The sequence below is a fragment of the Paramisgurnus dabryanus genome, chromosome 3 (assembly GCF_030506205.2).
Source record: "Paramisgurnus dabryanus chromosome 3, PD_genome_1.1, whole genome shotgun sequence".
Lineage (NCBI taxonomy): Eukaryota > Metazoa > Chordata > Actinopteri > Cypriniformes > Cobitidae > Paramisgurnus > Paramisgurnus dabryanus.
In genome coordinates this window covers 8,181,910-8,201,964 of record NC_133339.1, presented here as the reverse complement: position 1 = coordinate 8,201,964, position 20,055 = coordinate 8,181,910, and the positions used below count along the sequence as shown (strand labels likewise).

General features: G+C 36.4%; 1 protein-coding gene across 3 annotated transcripts; it reads left to right on the top strand.

Moving 5' to 3' along the window:
- The first annotated feature begins 1,268 nt into the window (after window positions 1-1,268).
- On the top strand, window positions 1,269-12,567 carry sstr5 (somatostatin receptor 5). 3 transcript variants are annotated; one of them, XM_065252629.2, is made up of 4 exons: window positions 1,269-1,454; window positions 1,594-1,739; window positions 4,516-5,635; window positions 10,720-12,567. In XM_065252629.2, the coding sequence occupies exons 2-4, from the start codon at window positions 1,714-1,716 to the stop codon at window positions 10,798-10,800; spliced, it is 1,227 nt and encodes a 408-aa protein (XP_065108701.1). In that variant the 5' UTR covers window positions 1,269-1,454; window positions 1,594-1,713; the 3' UTR covers window positions 10,801-12,567. The 3 variants fall into 3 exon arrangements, with proteins under 3 accessions (XP_065108701.1, XP_065108700.1, XP_065108699.1); XM_065252628.2 differs by having other exon boundaries at window positions 1,269-1,739; XM_065252627.2 differs by lacking the exons at window positions 1,269-1,454; window positions 1,594-1,739 and adding an exon at window positions 2,538-2,673.
- Window positions 12,568-20,055: the final 7,488 nt, after the last annotated feature.

Below are 20,055 nucleotides of genomic sequence, written 5' to 3'. Positions count from 1 at the left end.
AAAAGCAACTGATAGAGCAGCCGTTCTCAGAACTAAATCCATCGAGTTTAAATGCAAACTGATTAGAAACTACAGTAATAGCAAAACGCATGGACGACATGAAACTTCCTTTTCCTGTTACAATCTCTCCAGCTATTATTTTGGGCCTGAATGCAACATATTTCTTAAATGTCAAAATAGGGCAAAAAAGAGTAAAGGAAAGAAAGGAGTAAAACAAAAAGACAGGCAGATTGAAGTAGAAAAGTTGCTACTGAAGGTCTAAAATCAGTTCACTTTACCAAATTACCTGTAAAATGTGCCCTGCCTTACAGATGCCGCTTCACTTCTAGTGTCTGAGCTCAGCATGTGACTTTTATAACTCTATACCTGCCCTGCAATTTGTGCACTTTTATGTAAGTCACTTTGATAAGACGCCATCTGGGAGCTTGAATAACCTCCACAGAGACATAATTGAACATTTGTAAGGTTTACATAACCAATTCCTTTTCCGACAGCTCTCCTCATCACACATTGATATTTTCTCTACTACAAAAGTTTCAATGACACCAAAGAATTCATATCCAAACTTTTGGTGCAATATTTGAGTTAACTTACAGTACACCAAACATGGAAAAAGACAATGTGTATCCAAAAACATTTACAACAATTACTATGAAACTGAATCAAAGCTGCTTTGATCTTTGTGTTTGAAAAGCAATGTTTCTAAAAAAAAAAACCATCCAAAATATATCCAAAAATAACTAAAACAATTAGAAATATTTATAAAAATAAATCAGTGTAAATCTCTGAATGTTTGTTTGACCACAGGTCAAACGCAAACTGAAATCAGTGCATGGTGCACCTTTTGTGAACCAAATGAACTGCAGCGATCTTTAAAGAGCAATGTTTCACTTGAGAATAAACTATACAGACTTTAGATTTACTAGGAAACTTCAGGTCTATAATGTGAAACTGGAATTCAGTGAAACAAACGTACACACCTTAATCTTTTAATCTTTTCACACACACCAGTAAAATCTGCCCTTGGAGTACTTGCACAAAGGAGATTTGCACACTGAGCTTTGGTAGCAAAGATTTTATGTTGAGAAAATCCATCAATAAATCTGGACCTCGCTGTGTAGCCTACATTGGGTAATAAAAGATTGTCTGAGGCACATTTTCAAAGGTGGGAGAATTATACAAAACGTTACACTACATGCTCACTTGAATGCGCAAGGCAAAAGGCACTTTTGCTTTATGGTATATACAGATGCATGCATGACTAGAGAGATAACCGTAGGACTGTCAATACAGTTAAAGAGAAACTGGTATGTGCGCGTGACGCAGAAGGTGCTTTGCTCCTGTTGCGCGCGCGGTGGAGTCAAACGCGTGCGCTCTTGGAGAGAGCAGAACCTCTCCAGCAGGATCCGGACAGATCGTGTTACCTTTTCAGAAAGAAAAATGTCATTTGAAAGGTGATTGAAAACAAATATCTGCTTAAATGTTTGGCTAAATGTGGATGATTAAGCCAAACTAAATTTGAGCGGTTCTCCAAAAGAATAATGCGCACGATGTGCGCACCACGGATAACTTACTAGTGCACTTACTTTTAAGGGAAATAGGAAATGAAGGTGATCTCTTGGCTCTTAATGTTGGATCTCAGACAAGCTGAATCTAATATTTACTGATCTGGACTTAACTGCTGAACCGGAGGAGAGTTTGGTCCACTGGTGGATGCGCACCGATGCATCGTACACAAGGTAGGGTTGTATAAACAAACTGCAAATATAATAACAGCTTAATTCTTTGTATGTGACTTTCATTGTGACTTACAATAATCATGCAAAGCACCAGAGGTAAAGAACGTTCAATGAAATTAACACTTTAAATGATAAAGAATTGCTCATTGGCTATTTGCATCGCTTTTGAATGCACAATAAGCACGTAGCATGCTTAAAATCGGCATGAAGACTTTATTGCAAGTTGTCATTTTGCTTTAAAGTGCACAAGCAATTGTACTGTTGCTATGGTTACCTTCAGAATAACTCTTCTTATGTGCGCAACCGGCTATTAACGCCACGTGATATTACGCCTCTGTAACTTACAATTAAACTTCTGTGCTTACCGAAACGAAACATATCTCTGTTGAACAACTCGTTTACCTGAGCGGACTGGGTGGGTGCATGACTCATTGAGGAGTGTCAGACCCCCTGATTCCCACCCTGTGCCATTCTGCACACTGGATGAGATCCCTGCTGGAATAAACCCCATTACGAACATCATTATGAACCATAAGCTATTAGGCTACATTAGAAAATTCATTTATTTAGTGCGTTTCAGGCCATATTTAAGTAAGATTTAATGATGTTTTATTTTTTCCCGTCCACCACATAACATCGCCAACAGAGACCAGCACATTACCATATAGACCCCCACTGACTTCCCATTAAATAACCATGCACATATCCCACTATATGATGGCCTATGTTGTTGTTTTTTCCAGCAGGGTTGTCCTTTGTCATTGTCTGGGCAAGCACTCATGGTTATTAAATAAACTGTCTGTGTATAGCTGACTGATATGAGCAGTGGAAATAGAAGATGGAAAAAGATTTGACGTGTCACTGACATTCGTCTCATTGTCGAGCTCTTGTTAATGAGCACTTGTGGCACAGAAGGAAAGTTAAATATTCACAGGTACACTGAAATACAGATGCTTCATACGAATAAGTGTCCAGTGGTCTGTTTGTACTCATAACAGTGGCATCGTTACCCTTGTTTCGGCTTACGGTTCAATGCATTTCTAAGGCACTGCTGTATTTGTGCAACACATTTTGACCCTCTGTACACTTTGCACGCCTCATATACAACAAGAGTGCCACTTAAAGTCAAGGTCATGCAAGATTATACATTATAAGAGTTCAAACAACTAAAATAATGTCTTTAACTGTTTTATTTAATAAACAGCTCTGGAAAAAATAGGAGACCACTCAAGCATTGCCTTTAATCATCATTTAAGGCAGGCATTTCATTTCAGTGCCTCAGGAATGGCACAAAGTGAAAGACCTTGACAAGACACATGAAAAAACAATTATTAAAAATTAGGGATATTCCATTAAATATATATTTTTTAACTATTATTAAACAAAAGTGAATGTTGGATTAACTTAAAAAAATACTTCAACCTCAAATACTGCAAAGAAAACCCATTAATATTTATTTATTTTAAATAAACACAATACACCATAAAAAGTGAAAGTTGGATCTATTTAAAAAAAAAGATTTTATTGGTAACAATTAATAAAGTTTTATAAACGGTCATTTTCTCACTTTAAGTGACAAATTTAAGGTGGTGTAAAAAACTTTTAGAAATTACTTCAATTGGCAACACTTATAAAAATGATGTTTTAACTTAAATATTCTTACTTAAAGTGAAAATTTTAAGTTGATAAATGTAACATTTTTCAGGTCTCACAGAAGTAATTTCAAAAATTATTTTAGAGTTTATAAAACTTTTTTTGAAGTGTTACCAAATAAAGTATTTTGTTAAGTAGATCCAACTTATTGTTTTAAAATAAATATTTTATTTTTGCAGTATTCGAGGTCTGAAAGAAATCTTTTTGGCTCTCGTGTTTATTTTCTGCAAATAAATGCAAATTAAAAACAAGATTTTTATTTGCAATTTAGAAAAAATGTTGTCAGTAGTTCACAGAATAAAGCAATAATAATAATAATAATAATAATAATAATAATAATTTTACTAAAACACACCTATTGTGGTCTCTTATTTTTTTCAAGAGTCGTAAATAGTGCAGATTATTTAATACAATACAGTACAAAATTACTGTATGAAAAAGTATTTATATATGAAGTTTATTATTTATTAAATTACATTTATTTTCCCCGTTTCACAGACAAAAAGTCCTAGACTAAAACACATATTTGAGCTGTCTCAACTAAAAATAACTTCATAAAATATGCCAGTGCCATTGATTTGTCTTATACCGAGCCCCTAAGGTGACATTGGAGTAAAAAAAATCTAAAGTTTATTTTCATGTGCTCACGTGAAACTTTCATGTGCAGAATTTTAGTTTTGCGTGCTCATGTGAAACTTTCGCGCGCGCATGTGAAACTATCGCTTCCGCAAGTGAAAGCAGAAGTTTCACGTGCGCACGCAATTGTTTCACGTGCGCACGCGATTGTTTCAAGTGCGCACACAAAAGTTTCACGTTCGCACACGAAGCAAAACGCGGTAGATTCACGTGTGCACGCAAAACTAAACTTTATTAAATGTTTGCTCCATGTCCCCTTAGGGGCATCTGTAGTCTTAAAATTTGTTACTGGTGTTTATCTTATGTTTGTATGTTTATACAAAATGCTTAATAAATGGCTTAATTTATCTAAGGCCTAGTCCTGGCTTTAGCTAAGCCTTGTCTGTGAAACCAGGCTATAATATATTTAGTTCATTTAGTCATGCAGTTGTGTTTTTAAATGCATGTTTAATAACTTTCCCAATTAACTTTTCTCTTGATGACACAGAAATTCATTGTTAAAGATGAACGTGCATCCAGTGATGGCAACCCAGGGTTCAATGTGGAACATGTCTACCTCAGACTACTCAAATCAAACCAAACAAATCCCCAACATCACCCTAGACTTAAGTGAAAGCTCGCCCTCCGAGGGCACTCAAGTCATGGCTGTGATATATCTCGTCGTGTTCGTCCTGGGTTTGACTGGAAACTCTTTGGCCATATTTGTGGTTCTGCGTTACACCAAAATGAAGACGGTCACCAACATGTACATCTTAAACTTGGCAGTAGCCGACGAGCTGTACATTCTCGGACTTCCTTTTCTCACCACACACAACGTGCTGTCCTACTGGCCATTCGGCAACTTCTTGTGTCATATTGTGATGTGGGCAGACTCCATCAGTCAGTTTACCAGCACATTCTGTCTGACAGTAATGAGCATTGATCGATACATGGCCGTGGTGCATCCCATCCGCAGCGCCAGGTGGAGGCGACCCAGCGTCGCCAAGGTGATAAATAGCATGGTGTGGGCACTGTCTTGTGTTTTGACGCTGCCGGTCATTATTTATTCTGACGTTCAGCCCGGCTTTAACACCTGCAACATGAGCTGGCCCGAACCGCACGACGTGTGGTCCACCGCTTTCATCCTCTACACCGCCATCCTGGGCTTCTTTTGCCCCTTGCTGGTCATCTGTCTGTGTTACCTGCTCATCGTGGTGAAGGTGAAGTCCGTCAGGGCGCGGGCTGGGCTCTCCAAACGACGCAGGTCGGAGAAGAAGGTGACGAGGATGGTGGTGATCATAGTGGTGGTTTTCGTCCTGTGCTGGTTGCCGTTTTTCATCCTCAACATCGTCAACCTGATCCAGACTCTCCCGGAGAACAGCATCATGACCGGCGTCTACTTCTTCTCCGTCATCTTGACCTACGTCAACAGCTGTGCCAATCCGCTCCTCTACGGATTCCTGTCGGATAACTTCAAACAGAGCTTCCAGAAGGTCCTCTGCATCCACAGTGTCGGCGGGGTCAGCAACAACCGTCCAGGTCACACAAACATCACCAGGAGCCGCCCGAACAACCCCTTCTTCACGCCAAGGAGCTCGGATTACAATGAACAAGCCCAGAGCTATCAAGTAAGAACACCTATAACATACTACTGTACACCGGGGGTCCCCAAACTCGGTCCTGGAGGGCCGGTGTCCAACTTAGTACTAAGTGTCCCCTCCTGGAAGTTCTAGTATGCTAAGTAAGATGTTTATTATGCTTATTAATTAGCGTGGTTTAATTAGGATTGGAGCTAAATTCTGCAGGACACCGGCCCTCCATGACCGAGCTTGGGTACCCCTACACTACGCCATTCAAATCAAAGCATGCCAAATATTTTTGAGTCAAAACACAACAGTGGTCCAAAATCACATGCACGCCTTTCAGTGGAAGTATATTAAAATGTAAATGCAAAATTAAACCCCCTATGGAAGGACATTAGGAGATGAAGCAAGGAAATATTATTACACATTTATGATGACAGTTGGCAGTAGACAAGTATTGTGTTTTGACCTATATATCTAATATAGGCCATAGACCCGGTGGCATAAACTGCTTAGACTAGCGTTACAAATCAGTCATATCATTTTTTCTTCAAGTCAGGCACATGAAAAGGTAAATTGAATCTAATTTGAATCAGGACAGTATAACCCTTACTAATGCTGACCGGTCAGACTATTTCTTAAGTCGCCTTTTTAACTAAGTGGCTATGTTTACCCAAAGAGCCACAGGTTTAGAAATCAAACAGGGCTGCATACAAAACAACACCTATTGAATCAAAGCATGAACATATAACACAGGGGCGTCATGCACCAATTATTTTTAAGGGGGCACAGTTGTGCATAAACAGACATCAAAAGAAATATTATAGAGGTATTTTTCCTGGCACTTACATTTCTAACAATCTGAGCACCCCTGCATTCATGTGAAGACTACCAAAATAAATGTGTTGACCAACTTATGTCAAATACATACAGTACTGTGCAAAAGTCTTAGGCCACCATGCCACAATTAGATTTTTGCAATGTTGTAGTGGTCATATATAATTGTTTCTCAGTCACTTTAATAGAAATACATCCAGAAAATACAGGAAATGTGTATATAGTATTTCATTTCATTTATTTATTTTATTTTCATGCTAATGCAACACAAGAAGCCACAAACAACAATCCAATAAACACAACAAAAATACATTCCATGACAAGAAGAACAGGAGTAGGATGAAGAAAAAAAAATCTTATATACTCCTACCCCATTCTTATTTTAAAGCATTTACAAATTAGATGGCCTGACCGACATGACAAATACCAACACCCAAAAAAATAACAAAATAGCCCTAACCAGTTTTAATCTACTTCCAATTTTGACCATTTTCCTTTTTTTATTTATCTTTCTTCGATTTATTATTATTAATTCTGCTAACACAGCACTAAACAAACAAAAACAATCTGACAACACACATCAAAATCACACACTTTAAGCTGTTCGGCCCAATTCACTTCAAAACTGTTGCTGTGCAACTGAAGAACATTGAGGTAAAAAAATATCAAAAACTGACCATAAATAATGAACAAATAACAGCCTGTAAAACCAGTATAAAAGTATAAGCTGAAGTGTTGTTAAGTTTTTAGGGTAAACTCCTCTTCCACTTGAGCAATAGCAGGAAACTGCAGGATCTCTTAAACCTAAATGAAATTAAATCCTCATTTCTGATTCAAAAACGCTCAAGATGTGTTTAGTGTTAAGAGGGGTCACACTAAACACAGACGATGCCTAAAGAAGACATTTAGTCCTGAAATTTTTTTGGACATATTTCCTCTATTTTCTTTTTGTATCTTAATAAAATAGATTGAAAAATAAATATGGATGACTTTAAAACTTCCAAAACAACAAGTCTGGTGGTGGTGGCCTAAGACTTTGCACAGTACTGTATGTCAATCAATTCAATCAGAGTAATAATGACTTGCAGAAGTTACATCTGAAATAGCATTTAGGTTTATGCTCAATTGTGCCATTAATGCATTTGCACAACACATGCGTAATGTTATAAAATTAATGTAATTTTAAATGCATAAAGTATATAAACAATTAAAGTGACATAAACAACATTCACATGATTGATTTTAATGCTCAACAATGCAAAAGCAATAATGCTGTAATATACACTTTTCGTTTCTTTACAAATAATTTGGTAACACTTTACGGTAACACTTTATTTTACGGTGTCTTTGTTACACATGCTACATGTAATTATTATAGTAATAACAGTTAATGTTGCATAATTACATAAAACTAACCCTAAACCAGACCCTAATCCTAACCCCAACCCTATAGTAAGTACATGTTGTTAATGATTATTACTTAGTACTTATATGTATAATTACACTGTAACAGTGATGCCGTAAAATAAAGCGTGACCCACTTTACAATAAGGTTCATTAGTTAACATTAGTTAAAGCATTAACTAACATGAACAAACCATGAGCAATGCATTTTTTACAGTATTTATTAATCTATGTTAATGTTAGTTAATCGAAAGAAAGCTTTTAATTGTGTGTTCATGTTAGTTCACAGTGCATTAACAAGATTTTAATAAATTAGTAATTGCTGAAATTTTCAATCACAAAAATTAATAAATGTTGTTGTTCCCCCATTCATATGTAAAGTGCTTTGAGTACTGAGAAAGGCGCTATATAAATGAAAGGAATTATTATTATTATTATTATTATTATTATAAGTGCAGTTCTTTATTAGTTCATGTTAACTAATGTAGGTAAATAATGTTAACTAATCAATGAACCTTATTGTAAAGTGTTACCAATTATTTTCTTTTTTTACCGTTAATTGCTATTATTAAAAACGTAAAAAAATATGTTTATATAAAATTAGGGAAAATAAGGGAATGCATTCGGCACTATATTTTTATCTAATTCTGTATGTGAACTCTGCCATTGTATAGACGGTTTTAGCAGTAATTACATAACAAATGGCTGTCGTGGAACAAACGTAACTTCCGTAATCAACCTTTTAGAGTTTATTTCTGATTAACAAGCAAAATAAACAATGAGTAGATTACCTTAGTTCAAATCATAGCTAAAGCATATCGAAACACTGAGCTAACTTTACTGTGTAAAATGTGTAGCAGTTTCCATAGCAGTGATCCATGATCGCCGTCTCCCCTTATCTTTAGGAAACCAAAACATTTGTTATATTCGACGATGAGTTATTTGTTCCAGAGTTCAGTTTAGCCACTTGTCAGACCATAAATCAAATACAGACCAGATATTAAGTTCTGTCCAGACACGTAACCATGACAACACACGTGTGTCTGATGAAACGTCAATAGAAATAAAAATCTACTCGTATAACGTAAAGACTGTGACATTTTTAATCATACTTTTTATTACACATCGAGGGTTAACTAAACGACATTTTAATTCTTCAGATAACAAAATGCAGCAGCAAGGAGCTTGCGACCGCACTAAAATCCTGTTGCCGCCTGCGACTGCGCTGTTGCATCTGAATGAAGCAAAATCAAAATGGCGAAAATCTCTGAAAAGCAACGAGGATGCAGCACAGAAGTGATACTGGGTGCATATTAAAGGGATAGTTCACCAAAAAATGAAAATTTTGTCATTATTTACTCACCCTCATGTTGTTACAAACCTGTATAAATTTCTTTATTCTGATTAACATGATGGAAGATATATTGAGGAATGTTTGCAACCAAACCGATTATGAGCCCCATTCACTTCCATAGTATGAAAAAATATACTATGGAAGTGAATGGGGCTCATAAAATGTTTGGTTACAAACATTCCTCAAAATACACTATATTGGCAAAAGTTTTGGGACACCCCTTCGAATCATAGACTAGGCTTTATTCCCAGCTGCACTACTCCCTGAACTTCAGCCAGCTCCTTGTTTCCTGTCTGCCATTATTGGACAAACTGATTGTGTTATTGTTTTTGTGACTACTAAAGTCAGGCACACCTGGATTAATCAGTTTGTTTGTGACTACTGAGGTCAGGCACACCTGGATTAATCAGTTTGTCCAATAATGGCAGACAGGAAACAAGGAGCTGGCTGAAGTTCAGGAAGTAGTGCAGCTGGGCATAAAGCCTGTTCATGTGTTCAAATCACTTCCAGTGAAATGAACTCTTAATGCTTCATCATACTAAGACATTTGTTCAATTTCATGTTCCCAACTTTATGGGAACAGTTTGGGGATGGCCCCTTTCTGTATCAACATGACTGTGCACAAGTGCACAAAGCAAGGTCCATAAAGACTTGGATGAGCGAGTTTGGTGTGAAGGAACTTGGATGACCTGCACAGACTCCTGACCTCAACCCAACACAACATATTTGGGATGAATTAGAGCGTAGACGATGAGGCTGTTTACACTTGGTATTAAGATGACACACAGTGTACAGCGCTATCTTTAGGCTTTCATTAATAAAACTAAAGCGGCTGATCTCCGCATAGTTTCATTTTGCGCACGTGAGAAAGTTGCGCAATCTTATTTAATCAATTGCGCTGAAATATCATAGAAAGCTTTAACGTATACATGTACAAAACACCGTGCAGCATGTTTACTTAAAAAACAAGCAGTGGACTCCGACATATATTAGTTTGCGTCCATATAAACTTATCATTACTCCCGCTAGTGTTTAAACGAAAGCAGAGAGACTCGCAGAGAGACAAGTAATAGATTAATGGATGCTTCTTTGATTTGAAGGTTGCATGGCTCAAAAAAACCTGAGATCAGATATAACACATAACCTAACCTAGCTTAGCATAGCATAACCAGACAGTGCGGTGCGGATCAGTCCAGGAGTTGTCTGCTGTCTGGGTAACCTGACCTCACCTGAACCGACAACATAACATAACAACACAACAGCATTTCTATTACATAACCACTGTTGTATTTAGACCCTAATACACAATTGAACTTTATTTATATATATTTATGCATTTGACAAACGCTTTTATCCAAAGTGACTAACAGTGCATAACAAAGTACAAACTTTTTTACCAATAAGTGTGTTTCTTGGGTTTGAACCCATGTATCTAAATTGCTTTTGTAGAATTTGTTAATCATTTGCTATGAATGAAACACTTCATTCCTTCCATTGTTTTTGTTTATGAAATCCTACAACTTCTTTTTTCCAGTCAGTGGGTTTGAAGACTGGGCGCTGTGACAAAACGGAAAACCACCGACCTGGACCACAAGTGACCAGTCAGTCAATTTAAGATCTGCCTGCGCTTGACCATCAGTGAGGTGAAATCTGAGGGGTGGATGTTGTTTTGTGTGAACGTGTTTCATTGTTGAGGTTTGTTGTCTGAAGACAAACGGCAACACACACAACATACACGGATTATAGCATGAAGTTCATACGTGACATTTGGACCCATCGAGAGGTTGGTTGCTGTTACAAGAAACATTTGGATGGAACATTGAAAACCGGTGGTGGTTTTGAATTGATTTTTTTAAATCTATTTGTGGATTTCCACATTTCCCTTTGGACAAATTAAATAGACATTACTCTTAACTTACATGTTATATTGGATGCAATTATGCATGAGAAAGCAAACAAATAGCATCATTAGCATAATGAATAAACAAATCTATTTAAACCGATCATATGAATAAGCATAAAAGCAAAATACAGTACCGCCCAGATCATCTTCAAAGAGGAGATGCACAGACATCACGCCTACTTATATTAGGATTGATGGTTGGCTAGATTTGTATTGTCCCATCTTGCATAGTTTTTGTTTCATTCCTAGTAAGCAGTGCATTCAGTTTCATATCCAAACATGTTTATCTTTATGTTTATTTATCATAAAAACATTTCCAATAATAGTCATATGTCAATATTCACATTAGTTGGTTTATATGTGTTGTATGTTGTACTTCTGCTCACCTGTATATTGTTTTAGAGATGTTGTAAAGTTAGGTGCTTTAAATAGAGATCAAAGTTAAGTGATGTAAGAGATATATTAACAGCACCTTACCACAAAACCTAAGATTTTAAAAGAAATCTCAGGCTTTATTAGTCTATCCCTTTTTTGAGACATTAATGTCTCGTGTTTGTGTTCTGATGTATTAAGAAATGTCAGTTTTTCACATGTTTAATGCTTTGTATAATTCACTCAGTAAATGTGTAAATAGTAGAGAGCTGCTATGTTGTTACAACTGTTTTATTTAATGTTATTCATGAATCAAATTAACATCACAATTGCCATATTTGCAGTTTGCTGACAGGGTCAACCGGTCGGCGTACTTTGTTCAGTTTACATTTACAGTTACAATACACATTAATTTATAGTGACCAGTTTAGTCATTTCAGCTAATTTTCAACTCTAGCTCACGGGAAGGCACAACTACAAACACAGGGAACAGAAATGAGAAAACTTCAAATACAAGGACGTTATAAAGTTACAATGATGACGGTCACCCAGCCTAGAGGTCTTCTCGGAAAATGTATCCTAATCACTTTTTACCCAAACCCACAGTGAACTTTTTTTTCAAAAGAAGGACCCGACACAAGACAAACCCAAGAAAATGAGACCCGAGTGCGACATGACCTAGTGGCATTTTTTTAAATAATTCAGGTCGTCTTGGTTCAATTCGGCAAAATTACATTAATTTTAAATTACCCAAGACCCGATGCCGCTATTATTACACCCGACCCATGTCTGAGAAACATTTTAGACCTGAACCTGCTCGGGTCTCGGGCCGGACCTCTGGTTTTCAGATCAAAGTGTTCCCGTGAAGACCTCTAGACCCAGCAAGCAATTTTGCATTTAAAAGATGACTAATAGACGTCCGAACTGGGTGTGCCTTATATGTCTTGAAAAGTGAAGCCGCTAGCTCTTTGATCACCCCCTGGTGGCTGGCTGCAGTACAAGTCATAAACCCCGGCCTCTCCATGCAAACTAAAGGGACACGGCTCTAAAAAAAAAAAAAAGTACACTTCCTATAAAATTTTCCGAAAGATGGTTTTGGTTCTTTAAAGGAACACGCCCGCATTTTGGGAATTTAGCTTATTCACCGTATCCCCCCGAGTTAGATAAGTCCATACATACCTTTCTCATCTCCGTGTGTGCTGTAACTATACTATACAAATCACAACACATAAAAAGGAAAATGTTTGTGTTATTTTGTCACTTATTGGGAGCAGTATGCTAGCTGGAGCCATTAACTTCCACTTTTGTGCTAAGCTTAGCTAGTGGGGACTGCGTCAAACAGAGTTACAGCACGCACAGAGATGAGAAAGGTATGTATGGACTTATCTAACTCTGGGGGATACGGTGAATAAGCTGAATTCCCAAAATGTGGGCGTGTTCCTTTAAGCTAGTTTTTTTTCACGCTGATATATGTTCAATTGTTAATTTTTTGTGATAAGTTTCATTTTAGCTACTAATTTAATGCTATAGAAAAAGGGCATGTCGTTATGATTGGCGTGGTTGAATTGGGCACGCAAGCGTTTGGGTGGAATTTTGATACCGCTGCTCCGCCTCTGGCTCCACGGACGATTACTTCTGCGCATGCCTTGGCTCCAAACTGATGTTTTTACGTAACATGGCGGTGCCACGGTCAACATTTTTGGCTTCAATTCATTACAATGGAAGGAGGCGACGTTGCGTCATCCATCTTTTTTTACAGTCTATGGTCCAAACACACTATAAAAAATTGCAGCATTGTTGTCAAATCAACATATATTTTTAACAGTTAATCAATTTAAACTTGTTTTTATAAGTTACATCAACTTATCAAGTCAAACTTAAAGGCGGGGTGCATGATCTCTGAAAGCCAATGTTGATATTTGAAATCACCGAAACAAACACACCCTACCCCAATAGAATCTGGACCTTCTTTTGATAGACCCGCCCCACACATATGCAACCCAGGCAACAATGTCGGTTAGAAGACACGCCCCGTACTGCTGATTGGCTTCCAGTGGCCTTTTCAAAAATCATGCACCCCACCTTTAAAATATTAGGTTAAATTGACTTGCAAAACCAAGTTGTTTTAACTAGCTGCATTTTCACAGAGCAGATATCTATGCTAAAACAAACTGCCAGTGAAAAATGGTATAGATGTCTAACAATAGCCCCCAAATAAATGAAATGAAACCAAACTTTACTCTATATCATTCATCTCGCAAGTTATTGCTGCAAAAATGGCAAGTCACCAAATTTAAACTTATTTTGGCTAGAAGTGGGTTCATAACCAGACTTTATCGTATAGTAAAACTAGACAGTAAAATATCAGCTTGCTGGGTCAACACAGATATCACATCAGCAATCTTTATAAGATCAAAATCTTTCAGTATTTATAACATAAACTTCAGCACTGAGATAACATAAAAAAATACCAGGAGATCTACAGAGAAAACGAACATTTTACGACATCATAAACTTTCTAATGAAAAGGGTGCCGTGTCCCATAAAGCTCAGTCTTAAATCACAAGCTTTAGAAAGACCTTCAAAATCCAATGTTAAGGCTCTCCTTAACTTCGCTAATTAGAAAATGTGACACCTAAAGAAATCCGAGTCCCATGAGAGATTAGATGTTCTGCTGCTATTCTGCATCATCCAATCAGCAGAAAGATTCATTGTATGCTGCTGAAAAAAGCCATACAAGACCATTCGAGAGCTTTCAGAAACACTACACACAGGTGATTCAAAGCCATAAATATAGCAACGACCCCACAAGAGGGTTCAACGACCGAGTTGCATTTCTATTAAACCGTTACGGTTGCACTTTGTGCTCTATAACATTACTACAGGCATCCATTAGCACACACGGGCTAGCACGTAAACACATTCCTGTGAGACTATAGATGCTACTGTCTTTATAATAATTTTTTTTAATATGTGACCCAGTCTTTGAAAACTCATCTAAAGTCATTTTTATGGGATTTACTGTTGCTATAAACATATACTTCATATCTTTAATATTGCCCGTTATACACTGTGCAATTTTAAATAGTCCTTTAGGATTGTTGCTTGTGTGATCAAGATTGTAGTTAAGTCCATGTAACACTGTATGATCTCAGTTTCCATCAATGTCAGTATGAGTTTAAAGACTTAAAAAAATCGGACGCACGCAAACGCGTCCGTAGTTTTACGTCTGAGATTGGCGACGGCTGAAACGAAGGCTAGCAAACCGAAACAACATCTAGCGTTAATTTTAATCATGGCTTGTCTTGAACATAAAAAGAGAAAAAAAAAACGAAGGAGATGAGTACCTGGCATTTATATTTCCACCTGGGGTTTTTTTCCCGACATTTTCTGAGTTGGTTTGTTTTCTTCGCACTAATTGGTAATCTGATTCTGTGCTTCTATTGGTTCCATTGTCGCTTCGGATTAGGGTTAGATTACATAAAATGACATCCTTACCCAAACCCAACTCTAACCCTTACGCCAGGCAACAATGGTTTAAAATCAGAAAATATAAAAAAATGAATCAGAAAAAATAGTATAAACCGATACTTAAAGTGACATCCTAACGCAAACACCAAATCTAATCCTAAACCTAAGCGACAATGGTTTGAAAATAGGAAAAAGCAGTTGAGTAACCAATACATGACAATGACACAAAAACAGACATTTGTGATACGATCACACTGTAATAAATACTTTGCTGCCTTAAAAATTTTTGTTAAATCAACTCAGATTTACAAGTCATGTCAACAGAGATGAGTTGTCACAACTTATAAAATATTGTTGAGAAAAGTCAACTCATTTTTATAAGTTACAACAACTCAACTGTAGTTATAACAACTCATCTCTAGTCAAGATAAATAATAGTAAGTTGAAATAACTTGTAAATCAGAGTTGATTCAACAAAAAACTTTAAGGCAGCAAAGTATTTTTTACAGTGCATGTAAAACATGGAAATTCGTGACAGTATCACGAAAAAGAATAAAAAAATTACATAACAATAGGTACATAATTTAAAAAAGTAAGTTACCTGGTTGGGTTATAATTGTGAGTTAATTAAACTTAAAAATATTAGCTGACCTATTAGTTTAACTAATATTTTTAAGTTGATTGACAATTTAAAGGCAACCAGGTAACTTACTTTAAGTTGATTTAACAAATCTTTTTTTACAGTGAGATTATGAGAATTGTTGGAATTTGCTGAATCATAATACACATACGACATTCACTGCTGCTATGTTTATTTCACTTTCAACAGGTTTTGGGCATTAATGCATCAGGTCACGTGTGCTTGAGTTTGTTTTGGCTTCAGTCACATGTTTGCAGATGGACCTGCCAGCTTTACCAAACTTGTTAATATTAGTAAAACAAGTTTTTCATCCACAGCCTCGACAAACCAGTTATAAACACTTTAGACGTTTCGTCAACAGAAAGCCTTACTTTCTATCTCTACTTTCTTTCGCCTTCTTTACCCTTATGTTTACGCTGTTTACTGACAACCTAGTGCTCGGGGTCTACCTGCAGGTTTCTGTTGTGCACCTGTCTTTCATCTAAGCGTTTGTATACAGCAGGTTTGGACACACAATGTCAAACCAGAGGACAGCACGCACTACGATATCAAATCTATCGGTGCTAAATATTAACGTTTGGCATGTTTGCACAGAGTATGTAAAATATTTCCAGCTATGGGAGCTAATAGTCCTTGAATTGTCTGGCTAAGGACAGTTACTTGTTATGTACATTTCACAAAACGCTCAGCTGGTAAAGCATTGCATTAGAAGTGCAAAGGTCATGGGTTCGATCCCAACACACATACTGATAAAATCAGCTTGATATTACGGGAATTCGTACATATTTTTTTCACACGCTGTTAATTATGCAAAACATATGACTATCATAAAAAACTAAACGAAACTCCACCCCTTACCCCAATGTCAAAAGGGTCAAGGCAAATCATAAAAAACAAATAAAATCAAATGGAAATAATTTCAAAATGTACATTTTCATAATCTGTCCTACGTGTTAATGTTGTTGTGTCCTGCTGTGGTGACTTCGTTGTGACATCATTGCGGTGTTCCTGTGCTGAGCAAAGCAAAACGTTTTGAGTAAATACACAACAGCCCGAGCAGTGTTTACAGTAAGAGACTGAACAAAGAAATCATAAACACAAACAGCGACAGTGAGGCTGACTTAAACATCGTGAGCCAATGCAGCTTTATTATGAATCATTAACCTTTAATGGGCTGTCCCACCTGAAGGTATTTCCAGTGAAAGGAGAGCCGTAGTGTTTGTGGTAACGTAGACGAGGGAACGCCCCGCTCGAAAAGATTGTTTTCTGTCACCTGAACCCTCTCCCATGCACAGAAACAGTGCAAACAGCATTTAAATTGTCAGGTTTAGCGAGGTGTTAAACTTTTTTGATAAGGGTTAATGACAAAATGCAATTTCAGTTAGGCTACCATTAAACAAATAAGACGTTTTATATGTCCTTTATTTAATTTCGAAACAGGGATGGGATTATTTTGGGAAGTTGTTAGCAAATTGCATTTGTCTGAATTGAAAACCCAGCGGACGCATCTTAGACCCCGTGGCTCTCAGCTGGCCTTTCGCTAAATCGCATTAGGCATCTGGTCGTTGGGTGCCAGGTTCATGGTGAACTTCACAAAAATCAATCTTAAATACAGGTTCATGCACAATCTCTCAGAGGAAAGGTACAAATGCTATTACTGGGAACATATCCTTTCAAAAAGTACACCACTGCACCTAAACAGTTCATTTTAGTACCTCAAAGGTACATATTGTTAAAACTTTCTGTAGAAATTGCAGTATTACTGGTAGCTGTTTGCCGGTAACTTACTGTAGATTTAAGTTTATGTTATTTACCGGCAACAGTTTGTTTAAAGTTAAATGAACACAAACATTAACATAAAGTCTTAATTACAAATTAAAACTAAAATAACAGCTTCATGCAAAGCATTCTGGGAACCAGAAATCTTTGATGAGGACATATATTTAAATCTACAGTAAATTACTGGCAAACAGCTGCATAACTACAGCAAAGGTTTTTACAGTGTTGTTGTTACCAAATAAGTAAATAACTTGGTACATTTTAAGGACTATTTGAAAAAAATGCTATCTTTGAGAGTCTGGATGAAAGATTTTAAGACATGAGGTTCATATACATTTTCCATTTGTTTTCCATTACAAAATACATTACTAAACAAATTTAACGTTATCCAGTCCAGGATGTGTGACCAAACATCTCACCATATTTCATATATTTTGACTCTACTGCATTAATTTACAAAACATGTTTACGATTCAAATGTCCCTTTGAAGAGGAACTCCATTAAGCAAGGCACATTATAAAGATGGTTTATGGTCTGTGTTTATCAAAACTGTTCTCAGAAAACGTTTTTCGATTTTCCAAGCAGAGCTTAAACCTATTAATAGCAAAATTGCAAATACTCTAACTTGAATGAGCAGCAGTTTGGTGGTCAGGTGGCACAGCTCATTCTGGAAACAAATGACCTCCAATTATACATTTATACTACAATTATACCCTATAGGAAGAGATTAAATGTTGCAATGTAAATATAAAAACATAAAATTGTTATAAATAAATGTAAATAATTGACACAAAATAGCCATACATGTAAATAATTACAATTAATGGCATAACTTCACAGTACACATAAAGAAAAGGCGAATGTGATATACAATGATAAAGTCACCAGTTGATACGTCTTTTTTCAACTAAACAGTATTTTTATTTTTTAAATAAAATTGTATTAAATGTAATAAGTTTGTCTGTTTTTCTCATTTTCTATTGTAGCTGATTGTACAAAGCTGTAAGCAGAAAAATGTGTTGTATGTAAACAACTATTCTGTGTAACCTACACAAGAACAAATAATATCTGTTTGATGTTGTGTTGTTATTGCTTATAAAAATGCCTTGAAAGATTACATTTTATTATTTAATCATTTGATCAAGCAATTATGTGGTCGACACAAGTAAATCCCAGTAACACTGACATCTTGTGGTTGAGTGTGGTATTACCATATGTTGAAAATGTGATGTTTTATAAATTTAATTGCAATTATTCTCATTCATACTTTAACTGTAATGTAGTGTTATTGGAAGTATAATGAATTGTCCTGTTTTGTGTATCATATAGTGTTAACCACTCATATTTACATTTCTTGTCCAAAAGTGAACTGAATGGTAAAAATAAAACTTCTTGTCAGAGATTCTGGAGACCAGAATGCTACAGAAGTGTTTTAAAGAGAAAAACCATCATTATGAATTCTTTTAAATATAGTTTATTTTGGAGATTGGCATAATCTGATAAAGATGTTTCTGTAAGTGGTAAACCATTGTGTTAGCAGCGCAAAAGGTCATGGGTTGAAACCCAGGAAACACATACTGATAAAATACAAATGATACCTTGTAATGCAATATAAGTCATTTTGGATAAAAGCGTCTAACTAAATGTGGAATGTACATTTTAAAATATAATAAATTACTATGTCAAGTGCATAAATGATGTCATTCTTCAGTATTTTCAGAAAGAAGACATTAACCCTAAAGAAGACATGTTTAATCCAATACATAATTATTAACTCATTAGTACACTATATGTGACCATGGATCTTAAAAACAGTGATAAGAGTCAAATTTGTGAAATTGAAATGTATACATCATCGAAAAGTTGAAGAAATGTGCTTTTCATTGATGTATGGTCAAGATACAACTTTTTGAAAATCTGGAATATAAAGTAGGGATGCTCCGATCAGGATTTTTGCAGCCGATACCGATTACCGATTTGTGATCTTCATGATCGGCCGATACCGATTCCGATTTTTTTTTTTTAAGCTGATATGCAAGCTCTTTGATGACTTTAACTGTTTAACATTTTTCTAGATAAAGTAAAACCATAGATGTTGCCTTTGTAATATTACTTGCAGAAATTAGGTATATTACTGGTTTAATGGAGACGCATTGGTATGAATTATAACAGTTATTTAGTCAAGAGCAGAGAGTAATTTTATTGAGGGATGAATTGGGTTACTGTAGCTTTAAGACGTGAGAGAGAGAGAGATCGTTCTGTTCACGTGCACTGATGACAGGCTGCTGTGTGTGCGCGGCACGGCGGCGGCTGAACGCAGACAAGAGCAGCTGTGAGGAAAATGAAAGTTTAAACGCTCAAAACTTTAAAACGAATGCAAGTAATAAACTTTTGACATGAGGATGCAATTGTCCGCGATAGATATGTGTTGTTTGATGGGGATGTGAAGACGCGTCACGCTGTTGACCGGAGCGCATCCTCAGAAAATACGCATACCTCTGTAAAGGCAGAGAGAGAAATACAAATCTGCACGTCACACATATGCAACAGGTTGTAAAAATTCTCGCAATTTCCGCGGTTTATTTAAATACCCTCTCCACCATAGACTCAGAGTACAATGTTTCAGTACCAAGATAAAAGATATTTATTTGGGTCCATCTACCTTTCATTAGAGACCAGAGCTTAGTGGAAGCACACCGCCCGG